The sequence below is a fragment of the Oncorhynchus masou genome, chromosome 14 (assembly GCF_036934945.1).
Source record: "Oncorhynchus masou masou isolate Uvic2021 chromosome 14, UVic_Omas_1.1, whole genome shotgun sequence".
NCBI classification, from domain to species: Eukaryota; Metazoa; Chordata; class Actinopteri; order Salmoniformes; family Salmonidae; genus Oncorhynchus; species Oncorhynchus masou.
Window position 1 is genome coordinate 37,951,576 of NC_088225.1, and position 24,186 is coordinate 37,975,761.

Sequence of the window (24,186 nt, forward strand, 5' to 3'; positions counted from 1 at the left end):
CTGAAGTAGTGATGTCACAGCTGAGGGGCCCTGAAGTAGTGATGTTACAGCTGAGGGGCCCTGAAGTAGTGATGTCACAGCTGAGGGGCCCTGAAGTAGTGATGTTACAGCTGAGGGGCCCTGAAGTAGTGATGTCACAGCTGAGGGGCCCTGAAGTAGTGATGTTACAGCTGAGGGGCCCTGAAGTAGTGATGTCACAGCTGAGGGGCCCTGAAGTAGTGATGTTACGGCTGAGGGACCCTGAAGTAGTGATGTTACAGCTGAGGGACCCTGAAGTAGTGATGTTACAGCTGAGGGACCCTGAAGTAGTGATGTTACAGCTGAGGGGCCCTGAAGTAGTGATGTCACGGCTGAGGGACCCTGAAGTAGTGATGTCACGGCTGAGGGACCCTGAAGTAGTGATGTCACGGCTGAGGGACCCTGAAGTAGTGATGTCACGGCTGAGGGACCCTGAAGTAGTGATGTCACAGCTGAGGGACCCTGAAGTAGTGATGTCACGGCTGAGGGACCCTGAAGTAGTGATGTCACGGCTGAGGGACCCTGAAGTAGTGATGTCACGGCTGAGGTGATGTCACGGCTGAGGGGCCCTGAAGTAGTGATGTCACGGCTGAGGGACCCTGAAGTAGTGATGTTACAGCTGAGGGGCCCTGAAGTAGTGATGTTACGGCTGAGGGACCCTGAAGTAGTGATGTCACAGCTGAGGGACCCTGAAGTAGTGATGTTACGGCTGAGGGACCCTGAAGTAGTGATGTCACAGCTGAGGGACCCTGAAGTAGTGATGTTACAGCTGAGGGACCCTGAAGTAGTGATGTCACGGCTGAGGGACCCTGAAGTAGTGATGTTACGGCTGAGGGACCCTGAAGTAGTGGTGTCACGGCTGAGGGACCCTGAAGTAGTGATGTTACAGCTGAGGGACCCTGAAGTAGTGATGTCACGGCTGAGGGACCCTGAAGTAGTGATGTTACAGCTGAGGGGCCCTGAAGTAGTGATGTCACGGCTGAGGGACCCTGAAGTAGTGATGTCACGGCTGAGGGGCCCTGAAGTAGTGATGTCACAGCTGAGGGACCCTGAAGTAGTGATGTCACGGCTGAGGGGCCCTGAAGTAGTGATGTCACGGCTGAGGGACCCTGAAGTAGTGATGTCACGGCTGAGGGACCCTGAAGTAGTGATGTCACGGCTGAGGTGATGTCACGGCTGAGGGACCCTGTAGTAGTGATGTTACAGCTGAGGGGCCCTGAAGTAGTGATGTCACGGCTGAGGGACCCTGAAGTAGTGATGTCACAGCTGAGGGACCCTGAAGTAGTGATGTCACGGCTGAGGGACCCTGAAGTAGTGATGTCACGGCTGAGGGGCCCTGAAGTAGTGATGTCACAGCTGAGGGACCCTGAAGTAGTGATGTTACAGCTGAGGGGCCCTGAAGTAGTGATGTCACGGCTGAGGGACCCTGAAGTAGTGATGTTACGGCTGATGGGCCCTGAAGTAGTGATGTCACGGCTGAGGGACCCTGAAGTAGTGATGTCACGGCTGAGGGACCCTGAAGTAGTGATGTTACGGCTGAGGGACCCTGAAGTAGTGATGTCACGGCTGAGGGACCCTGAAGTAGTGATGTTACAGCTGAGGGACCTGAAGTAGTGATGTCACGGCTGAGGGCCCTGAAGTAGTGATGTTACGGCTGAGGGACCCTGAAGTAGTGATGTCACGGCTGAGGGGCCCTGAAGTAGTGATGTCACGGCTGAGGGACCCTGAAGTAGTGATGTCACGGCTGAGGGACCCTGAAGTAGTGATGTCACGGCTGAGGGACCCTGAAGTAGTGATGTTACAGCTGAGGGACCCTGAAGTAGTGATGTCACGGCTGAGGGGCCCTGAAGTAGTGATGTCACGGCTGAGGGACCCTGAAGTAGTGATGTCACGGCTGAGGGGCCCTGAAGTAGTGATGTCACGGCTGAGGGACCCTGAAGTAGTGATGTCACGGCTGAGGGACCCTGAGGTAGTGATGTCACAGCTGAGGGACTCTGAAGTAGTGATGTCACGTGTTAAATACTGCAGTTCCCGGAGGCATGCGTTGAAATCTCCAAGCAGCGAACTTCAAAAGCAGTGTTCCGATGCGTGTTTCACTTTATCACAATTACGTCGTCAATGATGTCCGAAGCTTCGTTTGAGGATCTGCTTTTTCAAACCGTATGTTGCAAGAATAAAATGCGATATCCAACTGATTTCCTACAGGTTCCGGTGCTTTCTTTGATGAAGCCGCTTTCAAACATCGACCTTTTACTGGTTATCGTACTTATACACCTCGTTCGGGTTTTGCACATGTAATTACACCTGACTGGTAGCTAAGCAGGTAGAGTAGGTAACTGTGGAACATTCAAGAACGTTCGGGTGTGCGGTTGAATCCCATCGAAGGCACACTATTTAGAAAATAGTTTTAAAATAGTTATGTGAAACTACACTGCACTGTTCAAATAATGTGTTGTATTTAGTATAAGCTTCAGTCTAAATCATCCTAAATAATGTGTTTTATTTAGTATAAGCTTCAGTCTAAATCATCCTAAATAATGTGTTGTATTTAGCTTCAGTCTAAATCATCCTAAATAATGTGTTGTATTTAGTATAAGCTTCAGTCTAAATCATCCTAAATAATGTGTTGTATTTAGCTTCAGTCTAAATCAGCCTAAATAATGTGTTGTATTTAGTATAAGCTTCAGTCTAACAGTTTTGAACCATCGCTAGGACCCATTTCTCAATACTTAGGTGACTTTTTCATAACTCTTTGCACAACAGCAGTCTATGTGGACCAAAACTGTGGATCATTTTTCATTGTTTTGGCACAAAATGCATTCAATGACTACATCTTTCAAATGTCATGAATTATTTTTCACTCAGACACAACCACCACCACAACTCTATGCACCTACAGGCCAATTTGCACATGTTTACATACTCTTTTTCAAAACCGTTCAAAAACCTAACATAATAAGACAGCAATTTGCTACATTTCTACTTTAATGCCGTAGTGAAATATATTCCACATCTAAAAAATGAAATATTATCAAAACAATTAGACCGACCACATCTGACTCCCATTGTAGCTGAACACCTACTCAGGTGTTCGTCTTTCAATTTCATTACCATCTATTCAAAAGGGGACATCTTCGGAATAATGCTGCACTGTAATGTAAACATGGACGCAGCCAGAGATAGAGAAGTGGTTGACAGAGGAAGAAGAGTGGCTGGGAGAGGAAGAAGAGTGGCTGACAGAGGAAGAAGAGTGGCTGGGAGAGGAAGAAGAGTGGCTGGGAGAGGAAGAAGAGTGGCTGACAGAGGAAGAAGAGTGGCTGACAGAGGAAGAAGAGTGGCTGACAGAGGAAGAAGAGTGGCTGGGAGAGGAAGAAGAGTGTCTGACAGAGGAAGAAGAGTGGCTGACAGAGGAAGAAGAGTGGCTAACAGAGGAAGAAGAGTGGCTGGGAGAGGAAGAAGAGTACGTATGCGTGGTGGAAGAAGACTGAGAGGAAGATCAAGAGCTGTAGTCTCAGATGAGATTAGAGCTACTATAATTGATCATGTAATAAATCATGGTCTATCAATGAGAGAGGCTGGTCTGAGAGTGCAGACAAATCTGCAACACTCAACACTGGCATCTATTGTGAGACATTTCCGGCAAAACACCAGTTAAGATGTGCATTCTGCAAGAGGCATCTGACTGAACTGCACATTACAGAAGTCAATTGAACAAAGCCTGCAAACCCACTGGTGTGTGATTGTTTTTGTATTTCTGCTGAGGACCCAACAGTTACCTCCCAACGGTAAGGAGAGGTAGGATTTTCACTGCTGTGCAGGAAACTGCAACCGTTGATAAGGTCATCAGAAACAATTGCAAAAAACTCACAGAGATTCAGGACAGAGTGTTGGCAGAAAACATTACATTTGGAAATATTCACAATGTAACAACTATTTCTAGAGTCCTGAAACAACATCAAGTCAGGATGAATCAGTTGTACAACGTCCTCTTTGAGAGGAACTCTGAACGACTCAAGCAACTCAGGAACCAATACGTCCAGGTAAGATGACTATAAAATACAGAACTGGTTTTGAACAAAACCAAACAGGGCAGAGGCACATAATGGCATGTTTTATTAGGGTATAATGTAATCCACCGTAATAAAGACTAACTCTTATGTTGCCTTGTGGATTTATTTTAGAGAGTCATGGAGATTGAAGCCAGGCAAACACCCCACATATTCATCTTTATGGATGAGGCTGGTTTCAACTTGGCCAGAACATGGCGGTGAGGAAGGAATGTGATTGGGGAAAAGAGCCACAGTGGATGTCCCGGGCCAGAGGGGTGACAACATCACAATGTGTGCTGCAATATCCTCTGATGGATTTCTGTTACACAAACCGCTAATTGGGCCGTACAACACCCAGCGTCTCATTACATTCCTGGATGACCTCTCTGGAAGGGTTGGGTCAGGTGAGGAAAGGGATGTAGTGAGGCGAAATCGGCCAACGTTTGTAATTGTAAATGGAACAACGTGGCATTTCACCAGTCCCGTGCAGTCACAGAGCGGTATGCAGTCACAGAGCGGTATGCAGTCACAGAGCGGTATGCAGTCACAGAGCGGTATGCAGTCACAGAGCGGTATGCAGTCACAGAGCGGTATGCAGTCACAGAGCGGTATGCAGTCACAGGGCGGTATGCAGCCACAGAGCGGTATGCAGTCACAGAGCGGTATGCAGCCACATGGCGGTATGCAGTCACAGAGCGGTATGCAGTCACAGAGCGGTATGCAGTCACAGGGCGGTATGCAGTCACAGAGCGGTATGCAGTCACAGAGCGGTATGCAGTCACAGAGCGGTATGCAGTCACAGAGCGGTATGCAGTCACAGAGCGGTATGCAGTCACAGAGCGGTATGCAGCCACAGAGCAGTATGCAGTCACAGAGCGGTATGCAGTCACAGAGCGGTATGCAGTCACAGAGCGGTATGCAGTCACAGAGCGGTATGCAGCCACAGAGCAGTATGCAGTCACAGAGCGGTATGCAGTCACAGAGCGGTATGCAGTCACAGAGCGGTATGCAGTCACAGAGCGGTATGCAGTCACAGAGCGGTATGCAGCCACAGAGCGGTATGCAGCCCATCCCAGGATGGTGTCACTTTTCCTCACGGAGCTGGAAGGTGTATGACCACCATCCACATGATCAAATGTCCCACCTGAGCGCAATGCATGCTGGATGCCCGGACATATCTGCAGAAGATTGCCAAGGATGGACCAGGCATGCCAAAAGGATTCTTTCCTAGGTGTATTGTCCAAGATGACATAAGATGTGACGTGGATGAGAACCTGTGGCCAAATGCCGAAGACAGGGTTGACTAGCATTGCTACTGTATCTGTATCGGTACATACAAATGATTGTATTTTAGAATCACTCAATGCCATAAAATGTACATAAAACATATCAGAGCATTTAGCATCATGTCTGATTCGTTCCTGTAAGATAAACCGCAGTGAATTATAAACAGTAGAGAGGTGTCATTCTTGTTTTGTAAAGAAATTTGACAAAAGAAAACACTGTGTAACGCTACCTGTTGTTAGTGTTGTTTAGGTCGTTTAGGTCGTTTTATGAGTGACAACGTGTGCTTGTGTGGCGGAAGACTGTGCTGATTTGAGACATGTGTGAAGTTTTTTGGTAGTTTTAGTGCATTGTGGATGTGAAATGAACTGCTGTGCCAAGCTGAAAGTCGGTTATGAGAACAGTGTGAGGAGTTTTGAAAAAGTGACCTAAGTATTGGGAAATGGGTCCGAGCGATTGTAAAATCCGGTTCCGGTTCCGGGTTGGAGCGAGCGGTCGCATCTACACTTCGGTCCGCAGGTAGTATAACTTTTCATTACATTTTCACTACATTTCATTATAGTACAACGGTTTGATTTGTCTAATCTTAGCAATTTCTTCTTAGCTAGCTACATAGCCGTCTTTGTATCAAAGATAATTGCGTAATTATCGTATTTCGTCGTCCTAACGTAGTCTACACTGCTATCTGCCCAGCAGCTAGCTAACGTCCACCAGCACTGTAGAAACTATTACACTCAACTGAACGACTCGATTAGTGTAGTGTTAGCTAGCTACATAGTTGTCTTTGCTGTCTTCGTATCCAAGATAATTGTGTAGTTTAGAGTGTGTAGACTTAGAGTGATTATCTTAATTTACCGAGGTTAGCTAGCCAGCTATTTGTCGTCCTTAACATAGGAGATACTGCTAGCTAGCTAGCCAACAGCTAGCCAACGTCTACCGAATAGAACATCAACAACCCGGTCAACATTCCGCGTCGCTCCACAAGTAGTATCACATTTTCATTTCACTTCATTACAGTACAACGGTTTGATTTGTTTGATCGTAGCTAGCTAGCTACATAGCCGTCTTTGTATCTAAGACAATTGTGTAGTCTAGAGCGATTTTCTAGGTTAGCTAGACAGCTATTGTCGTTCTTTTAACGTAACATAACGTTATCAACACTGCTAGCTAGCTAGCTAGCCCCCGAATAGCAGCACTGTAGAAACTATTACACTCGACGGAACGACTTGATTAGTGTAGTGTCATCAACGCAGCCACTGCCAGCTAGCCTACTAAGTCAACAACGCAGCCACTGCCAGCTAGCCTACTCCAGCAGTACTGTATCATTTCAATCATTTTAGTCAATAAGATTCTTGCTACGTAAGCTTAACTTTCTGAACATTCGAGACGTGTAGTCCACTTGTCATTCCAATCTCCTTTGCATTAGCGTAGCCTCTTCTGTAGCCTGTCAACTATGTGTCTATCTATCCCTGTTCTCTCCTCTCTGCACAGACCATACAAACGCTCCACACCGCGTGGCCGCGGCCACCCTAATCTGGTGGTCCCAGCGCGCACGACCCACGTGGAGTTCCAGGTCTCCGGTAGCCTCTGGAACTGCCGATCTGCGGCCAACAAGACAGAGTTCATCTCAGCCTATGCCTCCTCCAGTCCCTCGACTTCTTGGCACTGACGGAAACATGGATCACCACAGATAACACTGCTACTCCTACTGCTCTCTCTTCGTCCGCCCACGTGTTCTCGCACACCCCGAGAGCTTCTGGTCAGCAGGGTGGTGGCACCGGGATCCTCATCTCTCCCAAGTGGTCATTCTCTCTTTCTCCCCTTACCCATCTGTCTATCGCCTCCTTTGAATTCCATGCTGTCACAGTTACCAGCCCTTTCAAGCTTAACATCCTTATCATTTATCGCCCTCCAGGTTCCCTCGGAGAGTTCATCAATGAGCTTGATGCCTTGATAAGCTCCTTTCCTGAGGACGGCTCACCTCTCACAGTCCTGGGCGACTTTAACCTCCCCACGTCTACCTTTGACTCATTCCTCTCTGCCTCCTTCTTTCCACTCCTCTCCTCTTTGACCTCACCCTCTCACCTTCCCCCTACTCACAAGGCAGGCAATACGCTCGACCTCATCTTTACTAGATGCTGTTCTTCCACTAACCTCATTGCAACTCCCCTCCAAGTCTCCGACCACTACCTTGTATCCTTTTCCCTCTTGCTCTCATCCAACACTTCCCACACTGCCCCTACTCGGATGGTATCGCGCCGTCCCAACCTTCGCTCTCTCTCCCCCGCTACTCTCTCCTCTTCCATCCTATCATCTCTTCCCTCTGCTCATACCTTCTCCAACCTATCTCCTGATTCTGCCTCCTCAACCCTCCTCTCTTCCCTTTCTGCATCCTTTGACTCTCTATGTCCCCTATCCTCCAGGCCGGCTCGGTCCTCCCCTCCCGCTCCGTGGCTCGACGACTCATTGCGAGCTCACAGAACAGGGCTCCGGGCAGCCGAGCGGAAATGGAGGAAAACTCCGCCTCCTGCGGACCTGGCATCCTTTCACTCCCTCCTCTCTACATTTTCCTCCGCTGTCTCTGCTGCTAAAGCCACTTTCTACCCCTCTAAATTCCAATCTTCTGCCTCTAACCCTAGGAAGCTCTTTGCCACCTTCTCCTCCCTCCTGAATCCCCCTCCCCCTCCCCCCCTCCTCCCTCTCTGCAGATGACTTCGTCAACCATTTTGAAAAGAAGGTCGACGACATCCGATCCTCGTTTGCTAAGTCAAACGACACCGCTGGTTCTGCTCACACTGCCCTACCCTGTGCTCTGACCTCTTTCTCCCTCTCTCTCCAGATGAAATCTCGCTTCTTGTGACGGCCGGCCGCCCAACAACCTGCCCGCTTGACCCTATCCCCTCCTCTCTTCTCCAGACCATTTCCGGAGACCTTCTCCCTTACCTCACCTCGCTCATCAACTCATCCCTGACCGCTGGCTACGTCTTTTCCGTCTTTAAGAGAGCGAGAGTTGCACCCCTTCTGAAAAAACCTACACTCGATCCCTCCGATGTCAACAACTACAGACCAGTATCCCTTCTTTCTTTTCTCTCCAAAACTCTTGAACGTGCCGTCCTTGGCCAGCTCTCCCGCTATCTCTCTCAGAATGACCTTCTTGATCCAAATCAGTCAGGTTTCAAGACTAGTCATTCAACTGAGACTGCTCTTCTCTGTATCACGGAGGCGCTCCGCACTGCTAAAGCTAACTCTCTCTCCTCTGCTCTCATCCTTCTAGACCTATCGGCTGCCTTCGATACTGTGAACCATCAGATCCTCCTCTCCACCCTCTCCGAGTTGGGCATCTCCGGCGCGGCCCACGCTTGGATTGCGTCCTACCTGACAGGTCGCTCCTACCAGGTGGCGTGGCGAGAATCTGTCTCCTCGCCACGCGCTCTCACCACTGGTGTCCCCCAGGGCTCTGTTCTAGGCCCTCTCCTATTCTCGCTATACACCAAGTCACTTGGCTCTGTCATAACCTCACATGGTCTCTCCTATCATTGCTATGCAGACGACACACAATTAATCTTCTCCTTTCCCCTTCTGATGACCAGGTGGCGAATCGCATCTCTGCATGTCTGGCAGACATATCAGTGTGGATGACGGATCACCACCTCAAGCTGAACCTCGGCAAGACGAAGCTGCTCTTCCTCCCGGGGAAGGACTGCCCGTTCCATGATCTCGCCATCACGGTTGACAACTCCATTGTGTCCTCCTCCCAGAGCGCTAAGAACCTTGGCGTGATCCTGGACAACACCCTGTCGTTCTCAACTAACATCAAGGCGGTGGCCCGTTCCTGTAGGTTCATGCTCTACAACATCCGCAGAGTACGACCCTGCCTCACACAGGAAGCGGCGCAGGTCCTAATCCAGGCACTTGTCATCTCCCGTCTGGATTACTGCAACTCGCTGTTGGCTGGGCTCCCTGCCTGTGCCATTAAACCCCTACAACTCATCCAGAACGCCGCAGCCCGTCTGGTGTTCAACCTTCCCAAGTTCTCTCCCGTCACCCCGCTCCTCCGCTCTCTCCACTGGCTTCCAGTTGAAGCTCACATCCGCTACAAGACCATGGTGCTTGCCTACGGAGCTGTGAGGGGAACGGCACCGCAGTACCTCCAGGCTCTGATCAGGCCCTACACCCAAACAAGGGCACTGCGTTCATCCACCTCTGGCCTGCTCGCCTCCCTACCACTGAGGAAGTACAGTTCCCGCTCAGCCCAGTCAAAACTGTTCGCTGCTCTGGCCCCCCAATGGTGGAACAAACTCCCTCACGACGCCAGGACAGCGGAGTCAATCACCACCTTCCGGAGACACCTGAAACCCCACCTCTTCAAGGAATACCTAGGATAGGATAAAGTAATCCTTCTCACCCCCCTTAAATGATGTAGATGCACTATTGTAAAGTGGCTGTTCCACTGGATGTCAGAAGGTGAATTCACCAATTTGTAAGTCGCTCTGGATAAGAGCGTCTGCTAAATGACTTAAATGTAAATGTAAAAATAAAAAATAAAATAAAAAACTGTAATCATCCCTAATAATGACATAGATTCTGTTTTATAACCATAGTAAAGTTGAAGGCAACAAGGGAAGAGTGATGTACAAGGAGACTCTGCCAATCCAACAGACTGTCGACTAAAGACAATAATTTACCGCTGCACCACAGAGGTTTGATGAATTACAACAACAACAAAAACAACTCTTGATTATCACACGATGCTATTTGTTGCTGACTCGCAGACGTCACTAATGTGCATCGCGAACGGATAATGAACCTCTGAGAGGCAAACCTATTTGAATGGAAATACTTCAGGAAGCTGGATGTCTTTCCACGACCAACCTGAAGAGATCATTGGGAACCATTGATTGAGACATCAGTTCTCAATAGACACAAGGCCAAACTATACGTGAGTCTTTCACAAGAGACACCGTCACTGGAAACACACGTAATGGCATCACACCACAGATCAGACCGACTGGAAACACATGTAATGACATCACACCACAGATCAGACCGACTGGAAACACATGTAATGACATCACACCACAGATCAGACCGACTGGAAACACACGTAATGACATCACACCACAGATCAGACCTACTGGAATGACATCACACCACAGATCAGACCGACTGGAAACACATGTAATGACATCACACCACAGATCAGACCTACTGGAATGACATGTAATGACATCACACCACAGATCAGACCGACTGGAATGACATCACACCACAGATCAGACCGACTGGAATGACATCACACCACAGATCAGACCTACTGGAATGACATCACACCACAGATCAGACCAACTGGAATGACATCACACCACAGATCAGACCGACTGGAATGACATGTAATGACATCACACCACAGACCAGACCTACTGGAATGACATGTAATGACATCACACCACAGATCAGACCAACTGGAATGACATGTAATGACATCACACCACAGATCAGACCGACTGGAATGACATCACACCACAGATCAGACCGACTGGCATGACATGTAATGACATCACACCACAGATCAGACCGACTGGCATGACATGTAATGACATCACACCACAGATCAGACCTACTGGAATGACATCACACCACAGATCAGACCGACTGGAAACACATGTAATGACATCACACCACAGATCAGACCGACTGGAAACACATGTAATGACATCACACCACAGATCAGACCGACTGGAATGACATCACACCACAGATCAGACCGACTGGAATGACATCACACCACAGATCAGACCGACTGGAATGACATCACACCACAGATCAGACCGACTGGCATGACATGTAATGACATCACACCACAGATCAGACCTACTGGAATGACATCACACCACAGATCAGACCTACTGGAATGACATCACACCACAGATCAGACCGACTGGAATGACATGTAATGACATCACACCACAGACCAGACCTACTGGAATGACATGTAATGACATCACACCACAGATCAGACCGACTGGAATGACATGTAATGACATCACACCACAGATCAGACCGACTGGAATGACATCACACCACAGATCAGACCGACTGGCATGACATGTAATGACATCACACCACAGATCAGACCGACTGGCATGACATGTAATGACATCACACCACAGATCAGACCTACTGGAATGACATCACACCACAGATCAGACCGACTGGCATGACATGTAATGACATCACACCACAGACCAGACCGACTGGAATGACATCACACCACAGATCAGACCGACTGGAATGACATCACACCACAGATCAGACCGACTGGAATGACATATAATGACATCACACCACAGATCAGACCGACTGGAATGACATCACACCACAGATCAGACCGACTGGAAACACATGTAATGACATCACACCACAGATCAGACCGACTGGAAACACATGTAATGACATCACACCACAGATCAGACCGACTGGAATGACATCACACCACAGATCAGACCGACTGGCATGACATGTAATGACATCACACCACAGATCAGACCGACTGGAATGACATCACACCACAGATCAGACCTATTGGAATGACATCACACCACAGATCAGACCAACTGGAATGACATCACACCACAGATCAGACCGACTGGAATGACATCACACCACAGATCAGACCGACTGGCATGACATGTAATGACATCACACCACAGATCAGACCGACTGTAATGACATCACACCACAGATCAGACCGACTGGAATGACATCACAAATGCAAATTAATTACTTAAAAATCATACAATGTGATTTTCTGGATTTTTGTTTTAGATTCTGTCTCTCATAGTTGAAGTGGACCTATGATAAAAATTACAGACCTCTACATGCTTTGTAAGTAGGAAAACCTGCAAAAGTGGCAGTGTATCAAATACTTGTCCTCCCCACTGTATATATATATATATATATATATATATATTATTTTTTATTTATTTCTTTTTTTATTTCATCTTTATTTAACCAGGTAGGCAAGTTGAGAACAAGTTCTCATTTACAATTGCGACCTGGCCAAGATAAAGCAAAGCAGTTCGACACATACAATGACACAGAGTTACACATGGAGTAAAACAAACATACAGTCAATAATACAGTATAAACAAGTCTATATACGATGTGAGCAAATGAGGTGAGATAAGGGAGGTAAAGGCAAAAAAAGGCCATGGTGGCGAAGTAAATACAATATAGCAAGTAAAACACTGGAATGGTAGATTTGCAATGGAAGAATGTGCAGAGTAGAAATAAAAATAATGGGGTGCAAAGGAGCAAAATAAATGAATTAATTAAATACAGTAGGGAAAGAGGTAGTTGTTTGGGCTAAAATATACAGTGCCTTGCGAAGGTATTCGGCCCCCTTGAACTTTGCGACCTTTTGCCACATTTCAGGCTTCAAACATAAAGATATAAAACTGTATTTTTTTGTGAAGAATCAACAACAAGTGGGACACAATCATGAAGTGGAACGACATTTATTGGATATTTCAAACCTTTTTAACAAATCAAAAACTGAAAAATTGGGCGTGCAAAATTATTCAGCCCCCTTAAGTTAATACTTTGTAGCGCCACCTTACAGCTGTAAGTCGCTTGGGGTATGTCTCTATCAGTTTTACACATCGAGAGACTGACATTTTTTCCCATTCCTCCTTGCAAAACAGCTCGAGCTCAGTGAGGTTGGATGGAGAGCATTTGTGAACAGCAGTTTTCAGTTCTTTCCACAGATTCTCGATTGGATTCAGGTCTGGACTTTGACTTGGCCATTCTAACACCTGGATATGTTTATTTTTGAACCATTCCATTGTAGATTTTGCTATATGTTTTGGATCATTGTCTTGTTGGAAGACAAATCTCCGTCCCAGTCTCAGGTCTTTTGCAGACTCCATCAGGTTTTCTTCCAGAATGGTCCTGTATTTGGCTCCATCCATCTTCCCATCAATTTTAACCATCTTTCCTGTCCCTGCTGAAGAAAAGCAGGCCCAAACCATGATGCTGCCACCACCATGTTTGACAGTGGGTATGGTGTGTTCAGGGTGATGAACTGTGTTGCTTTTACGCCAAACATAACATTTTGCATTGTTGCCAAAAAGTTCAATTTTGGTTTCATCTGACCAGAGCACCTTCTTCCACATGTTTGGTGTGTCTCCCAGGTGGCTTGTGGCAAACTTTAAATGACACTTTTTATGGATATCTTTAAGAAATGGCTTTCTTCTTGCCACTCTTCCATAAAGGCCAGATTTGTGCAATATACGACTGATTGTTGTCCTATGGACAGAGTCTCCCACCTCAGCTGTAGATCTCTGCAGTTCATCCAGAGTGATCATGGGCCTCTTGGCTGCATCTCTGATCAGTCTTCTCCTTGTATGAGCTGAAAGTTTAGAGGGACGGCCAGGTCTTGGTAGATTTGCAGTGGTCTGATACTCCTTCCATTTCAATATTATCGCTTGCACAGTGCTCCTTGGGATGTTTAAAGCTTGGGAAATCTTTTTGTATCCAAATCCGGCTTTAAACTTCTTCACAACAGTATCTCGGACCTGCCTGGTGTGTTCCTTGTTCTTCATGATGCTCTCTGCGCTTTTAACGGACCTCTGAGACTATCACAGTGCAGGTGCATTTATACGTAGACTTGATTACACACAGATGGATTGTATTTATCATCATTAGTCATTTAGGTCAACATTGGATCATTCAGAGATCCTCACTGAACTTCTGGAGAGAGTTTGCTGCACTGAAAGTAAAGGGGCTGAATAATTTTGCACGCCCAATTATTCAGTTTTTGATTTGTTAAAAAAGTTTGAAATATCCAATAAATATCGTTCCACTTCATGATTGTGTCCCACTTGTTGTTGATTCTTCACAAAAAAATACAGTTTTATATCTTTATGTTTGAAGCCTGAAATGTGGCAAAAGGTCGCAAAGTTCAAGGGGGCCGAATACTTTCGCAAGGCACTGTAGGTGGGCTATGTACAGGTGCAGTAATCTGTGAGCTGCTCTGACAGTTGGTGCTTAAAGCTAGTGAGGGAGATAAGTGTTTCCAGTTTCAGTGCTTTTTGTAGTTCGTTCCAGTCATTGGCAGCAGAGAACTGGAAGGAGAGGCGGCCAAAGAAAGAATTGGTTTTGGGGGTGACTAGAGAGATATACCTGCTGGAGCGTGTGCTACAGGTGGGAGATGCTATGGTGACCAGCGAGCTGAGATAAGGGGGGACTTTACCTAGCAGGGTCTTGTAGATGACATGGAGCCAGTGGGTTTGGCGACGAGTATGAAGCGAGGGCCAGCCAACGAGAGCGTACAGGTCGCAATGGTGGGTAGTATATGGGGCTTTGGTGACAAAACGGATTGCACTGTGATAGACTGCATCCAATTTGTTGAGTAGGGTATTGGAGGCTATTTTGTAAATGACATCGCCAAAGTCGAGGATTGGTAGAATGGTCAGTTTCACAAGGGTATGTTGGGCAGTGAAGAGTGAAGGATGCTTTGTTGCGAAATAGGAAGCCAATTCTAGATTTAACTTTGGATTGGAGATATTTGATATGGGTCTGGAAGGAGAGTTTACAGTCTAACCAGACACCTAAGTATTTGTAGTTGTCCACGTATTCTAAATCAGAGCCGTCCAGAGTAGTGATGTTGGACAGACGGGCAGGTGCGGGTAGCGATCGGTTGAAGAGCATGCATTTAGTTTTACTTGTATTTAAGAGCAATTGGAGGCAACGGAAGGAGAGTTGTATGGCATTGAAGCTCTTCTGGAGGGTTGTTAACACAGTGTCCAAAGAAGGGCCAGAAGTATACAGAATGGTGTCGTCTGCGTAGAGGTGGATCAGAGACTCACCAGCAGCAAGAGCGACATCATTGATGTATACAGAGAAGAGAGTCATGAAGTGTACCCCAACTGAAATTGTCCAAGAATAACTAGCAAGCTATCTTGATAAACAGTGCTGACAACTCCATTTGGGATTTGGGCTAGCAAGTTAAATTATATGTAATGAGATGATGTACAACAGGATTAGATGTTGCGTGCAATTTCAATGTTGAGGTTGCAGAAAATTTGCTTGAGATAATCACACTGCTCACTGAGTCCATGTTGTTGACACAGGTGTTTTCTATCTCACAGAACTCCATGCCCACTCAGCATACTACATTTACATTTAAGTCATTTAGCAGACGCTCTTATCCAGAGCGACTTACAAATTGGTGAATTCACCTTCTGACATCCAGTGGAACAGCCACGTTACAATAGTGCATCTAAATAATTTAAGGGGGGGTGAGAAGGATTACTTTATCCTATCCTAGGTATTCCTAGGTATACTAGCTTCCCTGCCCACTCAGCATACTAGCTCCCCACCCACTCAGCATACTAGCTCCCCGCCCACTCAGCATACTAGCTCCCCTCCCACTCAGCATACTAGCTCCCTGCCCACTCAGCATACTAGCTCCCCTCCCACTCAGCATACTAGCTCCCCGCCCACTCAGCATACTAGCTCCCGGCCCACTCAGCATACTAGCTCCCCGCCCACTCACCATACTAGCTCCCTGCCCACTCAGCATACTAGCTCCCCTCCCACTCAGCATACTAGCTCCCCGCCCACTCAGCATACTAGCTCCCGGCCCACTCAGCATACTAGCTCCCGCCCACTCAGCATACTAGCTCCCCGCCCACTCAGCATACGAGCTCCCCGCCCACTCAGCATACTAGCTCCCCGTCCACTCAGCATACTAGCTCCCCGCCCACTCAGCATACGAGCTCCCCGCCCACTCAGCATACTAGCTCCCCGCCCACTCAGCATATTAGCTCCCTGCCAACTCAGCATACTATCTCCCCGCCCACTCAGTCAGTTCCTGGTATTTTTTTCTTTCTATTCTGAGCATTTACCAGGGGGGGGGGGGGTTATTAAGGGTAATGTGTCTGTCACTCAAAAGGCTATTTTACATGGGAATAAGAATGACTGTGAAGGGCAATTTTTAATGCTGAGTGCCAAGCAGAAGGGCATCAGGTTCCTTACAAAACTAGTGGTTAAGTGTTTTGGCCACAGGGCCTGAGTGACCAGTACCTGTTCAATGATGCACCTGTGGTCCTGGTAAACATAAGCTGGTAATCAGCCCTGGACTGGCACCAATCAGCATCCTTTGTCTCTCAGTGGGAGAACTCTGATCCCAAACAGCTGCTGCATATCACACAGATAATATCCTCCTCTACCTACGCAATAGACACGCACACACATAAATGAATGCACCCACACACACACACACATGTACACAAACATACATAACAATAAATTGAAGATATGTGCTCAGCAGGAAATCATAGTCTAGTTATACAACCATTCCCTCCTTTCTCCATCCAGTAACAAGGCTCCAATGGTAAATAAAGCTGTGTTTGCTGAGAGACTTACTGTGTAACCTACATTAACCCAATGAGTGACAGCATCTGACCACACAATCAATGGGGAGGAAGAGAGCTGAGGGAGAGGTTGAGCACTGGAGGGATTGTGTGTGTGTGTGTGTGTGTGTGTGTGTGTGTGTGTGTGTGTGTGTGTGTGTGTGTGTGTGTGTGTGTGTGTGTGTGTGTGTGTGTGTGTGTGTGTGTGTGTGCGTGCGTGCGTGCGTGCGTGCGTGCGTGCGTGCGAGGGAGTTCAATGTTGGATAAATTAACCAGCATGGTCTGATAACCAGGTTATTGCAGGACTATAATCAAATGGGAAAGGGGAAGGAGGAGGGAGACTGATTCTAACTACATCCAGAATGCTTTCCCCTCCATTCTGTCCAGATAGACGACGTCCAGAATGCTTTCCCTCCATTCTGTCCAGATAGACTACATCCAGAATGCTTTCCCTCCATTCTGTCCAGATAGACGACATCCAGAATGCTTTCCTCCATTCTGTCCAGATAGACGACATCCAGAATGCTTTCCTCCATTCTGTCCAGATAGATGACATCCAGAATGCTTTCCTCCATTCTGTCCAGATAGACGACATCCAGAATGCTTTCCCCTCCATTCTGTCCAGATAGACGACATCCAGAATGCTTTCCCTCCATTCTGTCCAGATAGACGACATCCAGAATGCTTTCCCTCCATTCTGTCCAGATAGACTACATCCAGAATGCTTTCCCCTCCATTCTGTCCAGATAGACTACATCCAGAATGCTTTCCCCTCCATTCTGTCCAGATAGACTACATCCAAAATGCTTTCCCCTCCATTCTGTCCAGATAGACTACATCCAGAATGCTTTCCCCTCCATTCTGTCCAGATAGACTACATCCAGAATGCTTTCCCCTCCATTCTGTCCAGATAGACGACGTCCAGAATGCTTTCCCCTCCATTCTGTCCAGATAGATGACGTCCAGAATGCTTTCCCCTCCATTCTGTCCAGATAGACTACGTCCAGAATGCATTCCCCTCCATTCTGTCCAGATAGACGATATCCAGAATGCTTTCTCCTCCATTCTGTCCAGATAGACGATATCCAGAATGCTTTCTCCTCCATTCTGTCCAGATAGATGACGTCCAGAATGCTTTCCCCTCCATTCTGTCCAGATAGACGATATCCAGAATGCTTTCTCCTCCATTCTGTCCAGATAGACGATATCCAGAATGCTTTCTCCTCCATTCTGTCCAGATAGATGACGTCCAGAATGCTTTCCCCTCCATTCTGTCCAGATAGACGATATCCAGAATGCTTTCTCCTCCATTCTGTCCAGATAGACTACGTCCAGAATGCATTCCCCTCCATTCTGTCCAGATAGACGATATCCAGAATGCTTTCTCCTCCATTCTGTCCAGATAGACGATATCCAGAATGCTTTCTCCTCCATTCTGTCCAGATAGATGACGTCCAGAATGCTTTCCCCTCCATTCTGTCCAGATAGACGATATCCAGAATGCTTTCCCCTCCATTCTGTCCAGATAGACGATATCCAGAATGCTTTCCCCTCCATTCTGTCCAGATAGACGACATCCAGAATGCTTTCCCCTCCATTCTGTCCAGATAGACTACATCCAGAATGCTTTCCCTCCATTCTGTCCAGATAGACTACATCCAGAATGCTTTCCCCTCCATTCTGTCCAGATAGACTACATCCAGAATGCTTTCCCTCCATTCTGTCCAGATAGACTACATCCAGAATGCTTCCCCTCCATTCTGTCCAGATAGACTACATCCAGAATGCTTTCCCTCCATTCTGTCCAGATAGACTACATCCAGAATGCTTTCCCCTCCATTCTGTCCAGATAGACTACATCCAAAATGCTTTCCCTCCATTCTGTCCAGATAGACTACATCCAGAATGCTTTCCCCTCCATTCTGTCCAGATAGACTACATCCAGAATGCTTTCCCTCCATTCTGTCCAGATAGACTACATCCAAAATGCTTTTCCCTCCATTCTGTCCAGATAGACTACATCCAGAATGCTTTCCCCTCCATTCTGTCCAGATAGACTACATCCAGAATGCTTTCCCTTCCATTCTGTCCAGTGGACAGATTAGAGGCTGCTGCAATCTGGTAAATAGTTTCACCATAGTCAGGAACCAGCAGGAAGGTTGACTGTGAAATCTACTTCCTGCTATTAGGGAGAGGCAATATAAAAAAAACATTTTTACTCAGGCCCACTTTAAATTTGAGCTTTTTAACTAGATAATCCTTTTTTTCTTCTTTTTTTAAACATTCAATCTTTGTCAAATCAAATACCCATATATGTATAGGCGGAATCCTGATCGATGGGAGAACCATCCAATGAATAAATATGTAGTCCATCTTTAGCCTTTCCCACATTATTAAGTACACATTTTCAAACCAACCCGGGCTTTCTGTAAGGTAACAAGGTCAGATTGCAACTCTAACATAGCCTGGGCAACAGTTAGGTCATTGGCATACTGTTAAGGCTTTCTTCCGTCGAAGGAGAGGAGGACCAAAATGCAGCGTGGTTATTTGTAAACATATTTAATAAAGAATATGACGATACAATACAAAACAATAAACATAATGTGAAAAACCTAAACAACCTTATCTGGTGCAAACATACACAGAGACAAGAACAATCACCCACGAAACACTCAAAGAATATGGCTGCCTAAATATGGTTCCCAATCAGAGACAACGATAAACACCTGCCTCTGATTGAGAACCACTCCAGGCAACCATAGACTTTTCTAGACAACCCCACTAACCACAATCCCATAACCTACAACAAAACCCCTAGACAAAACACACCACAATAAATAACCCATGTCACACCCTGGCCTGACCAAAATAATAAAGAAAACACAAAATACTAAGACCAGGGCGTGACACATACATCACAGTGTCATCTGCATACAGATGAATATAAAAATGTTTTAACAGATATACCAATGTTATTGATTATAAATATTAAACAGAGCGGGTCCCAATACAGACCCCTGCTGTACACCTAAAAATCACACATCGTGGCCTATTAGACAGATCATTCTCAAACCACTTTCAAGAAGGCTGATCCAGGCCTTAGCCAGCTTTTTGAATGAGAATGTAATGGTAAACCGTGTCAAAAGGCCTCAGAAAAGATCTACAAATAAGTTAGCACAATGTTTTGTTACCATCTAAGCAAAACTTTGGAAAGTTGAGATAACTATCGTCCAATTTAAGTTATATAATATACTAATAAGTTAGAGATAACTTTCGTGTAACGACGTTCTTCGTTTGTCGCAAGAAAGTCGGACCGAAATGCAGCGTGTTTGTGTGTGTGTGTGTGTGTGTGTGTGTGTGTGTGTGTTGGTTACTCATGTTCTTTAATAATGAAACAAATAACGGAACTATACATGAAATAACTAATAAATACAAAACAACAAAACGGAACGTGAAACCTATTACAGCCTATCTGGTGAACACTACACAGAGACAGGAACAATCACCCACGAAATACAAAGTGAAAATACTAATAACTTGAGATAACTTTGGTCCACTCAAAAGGACCTCCTCCTTTGTGTAGAGGAGGACATGTGCCGCTCTCCAGATCTTAGGGAAAACACCAGAAACAAGTGTCATGTTAAAATATAGGTTAATGATTCTTCAATAAGCAGAGAGATTAATAAAGAAGGGATTGAGAGAATCAGCCACTGTAAAAAAAAATGACATAGATTTTTTTAGCAAGTCACTTACTTACATCATAAATATAAAATGGTTGAAATAGAGAAGATCTCTATGAGAAGAGCTATCGATCTGCAGCTCAGGCAGTGTGTGCTCTGTGAAGACAGCTGTCCCTCCTCTCCGTCCTCTAGGAAGTGCAGGCTAAGGAGCTGTGTGACTCCCTGCCGTACGGCGGCACCGTCGACCAGGTGTTACGGCGTTCTTCGTTTGTCGAAAGAGAGTCGGACCGAAATGCAGCGTGTTGGTTACTCATGTTTTTAATAGACAAATGACGATACATGAAATAACAAAAACAACAAACGGAACGTGAAAACCTATACAGCCTGTCTGGTGAACACTAACACAGAGACAGGAACAATCACCCACGAAATACAAAGCGAAACCCAGGCTACCTAAATACGGTTCCCAATCAGAGACAACGAGAATCACCTGACTCTGATTGAGAACCGCCTCAGGCAGCCAAACCTATGCAACACACACCCCTAATCAGCCACAATCCCAATAACTAAAAAACCCCACTAAGAAATACAACAAACAATAAACCCATGTCACACCCTGGCCTGACCAACTAATTAACTAAAACACAAAATACTAAGACCAAGGCGTGACACCAGGAGAAGCTAATGGCGCCGAGCCGATGGAATGACGATGAAATAAACAGGAAATACTGGAATCAGGATTTCTGGGAAAACAAGGGGAATTTTCTTCTTCATCTTCATCTTCTTCAGACTGTGTTTCTTGCCTGGAAAACTCCGGTCTATAAAGGACCTTGGTTTGGACCCGGCTGTTGGAGGTGTTATAGACAGGGCGCCTTGGATCAATAACTCAATAGAAACACATGATGTGAGCTCGGGAAAGAGGAGTTGTATTATTAAGGAGTGTCACTGGGGGTTCAGTCACTATCTGCGGCTTTCCTCCTGTAATGAAGGTGTGCATCCCGAACGGCACACTTTTTACTATATAGTGCACAACTTCCGACCAGAGCCCTATGGTCCCTGGTTAAAATAGTGCTCTATATGGGGAATAGGGTGCCATTTTGGAACGTAGACATGAAGGCGCCAGCAGCCTCAGCTGTAAATATCAGCTAAGTCCACAAACTGCCTAGAGAGGTAAACACTGAGCCGCTGCTCATTTTCTCTTGTACACGATGAGTAATGGGTTTGTCCACCTCCACTGTCTGCATCACAAAGGGCGGCCAACTCCCTTTAAAGAATCCTCGTCATCTTATTGGACGAGGAGTGTGTCTACGGGCCTCTCTGGAGAGACCTTTGCAGTTTCTGATGTTAGCTGACTCTACAGAGGTGTTTTGTCAAGACGGTATATTAGACTCTACAGAGTGGTGTTTTGTTAAGACAGTATATTAGACTCTACAGAGGTGTTTTGTTAAGACAGTAGAGTGTAATATACTGTCTTAAGAAAACACCACTCTGTAGAGTCTAATATACTGTCTTAACAAAACACCACTCTGTAGAGTGTAATATACTGTCTTAACAAAACACCACTCTGTAGAGTCTAATATAATGTCTTAACAAAACACCACTCTGTAGATTCTAATATACTGTCTTAACAAAACACCACTCTGTAGATTCTAATATACTGTCTTAACAAACACCACTCTGTAGATTCTAATATACTGTCTTAACAAAACACCACTCTGTAGAGTGTAATATACTGTCTTAACAAAACACCACTCTGTAGATTCTAATACACTGTCTTAACAAACACCACTCTGTAGATTCTAATATACTGTCTTAACAAAACACCACTCTGTAGAGTTTAATATACTGTCTTAAAAAAACAACACTCTGTAGATTCTAATATACTGTCTTAACAAAACACCACTCTGTAGAGTCTAATATACTGTCTTAACAAAACACCACTCTGTAGAGTCTAATATGCTGTCTTAACAAAACACCACTCTGTAGAGTCTAATATACTGTCTTAAATACTCAACAATATATCTTACATTTAAATACTCACCAATATATCTTACATTTAAACACGGCTAAATACTCACCAATATATTTAACATTAAGACACAGCAAAATACTGCCCAAAAGGTGGTAATCATATGACAATGGTAATGATGAAGATGATGATAACGATAAATGCTTTAGTTACTGTAACTGTTCTTACTTAAAAGTTGTCTGTAAGAGTCTGTGAGGTTTTGTCCGCCTTCAAACGGGTTGACGAATGGCTGACAGAGCTTCTGGGCTGGGAGAGAAGACAGAACACATGGATCAGCCAATCACATCTTCCCTCCCTCATCTCCGCCCCCTCATCCCCCCTCATCCCCCCTCATCTCCTACCCCTCATCTTCCCTCTCATCTCCACCCTCATCTCCTCCCCCTCCTCTCCTCCCCCTCATTCCCCCTCATCTCCCCCGTCATATCCTCCCTCCCTCATCTCCTCCCCCTCATCTCCTTTCCCTCATCTCCTCACCCTCATTCCCTCATCTCTCCCCTCATCTCCTCTCCCTCATCTCCTCCCCCTCATCTCCTCACCCTCATCTCCTCACCCTCATCTCCTCTCCCTCATCTCCTCCCCTCATCTCCTCTCCCTCATCTCCTCATCTCCTCTCCTCATCTCCTCTCCCTCATTCCCTCCTCTCCCTCATTCCCTCCTCTCCCTCATTCCCTCATCTCCTCCCCTCATCTCCTCCCCCTCATCTCCTCCCCTCATCTCTTCCCCTCATCTCCTCCCCTCATCTCCTCTCCCTCATCTCCTCTCCCTCATTCCCTCATCTCCTCCCCTCATCTCCTATCCCTCATCTCCTCTCCCTCATTCCCTCATCTCCTCTCCCCTCATCTCCTCCCCTCATCTCCCCCTCATCTCCTCCCCCTCATCTCCTCTCCCTCATCTCCTCATCTCCTCTCCCTCATCTCCTCCCCCTCATCTCCTCTCCCTCATCTCCTCCCCTCATCTCCTCTCCCTCATCTCCTCATCTCCTCTCCCTCATCTCCTCTCCCTCATCTCCTCTCCCTCATCTCCTCCCCTCATCTCCTCCCCTCATCTCCTCCCCTCATCTCCTCACCCTCATCTCCTCCCCTCATCTCCTCTCCCTCATCTCCTCCCCCTCATCTCCTCCTCCTCATCTCCTCACCCTCATCTCCTCCCCTCATCTCCTCTCCCTCATCTTCTCATCTCCTCTCCCACATCTCCTCTCCCTCATCTCCTCCCCCCTCATCTCCTCTCCTCATCTCCTCCCCTCATCTCCTCTCCCTCATCTCCTCTCCCTCATTCCCTCATCTCCTCTCCCTCATCTCCTCCCCTCATCTCCCCTCATCTCCTCTCCCTCATCTCCTCATCTCCTCTCCCTCATCTCCTCCCCTCATCTCCTCTCCTCATCTCCTCCCCCTCATCTCCCCTCATCTCCTCCCCTCATCTCCTCTCCCTCATCTCCTCATCTCCTCTCCCTCATCTCCTCCCTCATCTCCTCTCCCTCATCTCCTCCCCCTCATCTCCTCCCCTCATCTCCTCTCCCTCATTCCCTCATCTCCTCCCCTCATCTCCTCTCCTCATCTCCTCATCTCCTCTCCCTCATCTCCCTCTCCCTCATCTCCTCCCCCTCATCTCCTCCCCTCATCTCCTCCCCTCATCTCCTCACCCTCATCTCCTCCCCCCTCATCTCCTCTCCCTCATCTCCTCCCCTCATCTCCTCCTCCTCATCTCCCTCA

General features: G+C 46.6%; 1 protein-coding gene across 1 annotated transcript in view; it reads right to left on the reverse strand.

Annotated features, from left to right (window-relative positions):
- Nucleotides 1–24,186, reverse strand: part of LOC135553794 (transmembrane protein 114-like) — a 53,081-nt gene that overhangs the window by 22,402 nt on the left and 6,493 nt on the right. Inside the window, exon 2 of the mRNA XM_064985740.1 lies at nucleotides 22,646–22,723. Within this exon, the coding sequence (XP_064841812.1) occupies nucleotides 22,646–22,723 (78 nt within the window). The remainder of the gene's footprint in view (nucleotides 1–22,645; nucleotides 22,724–24,186) is intronic.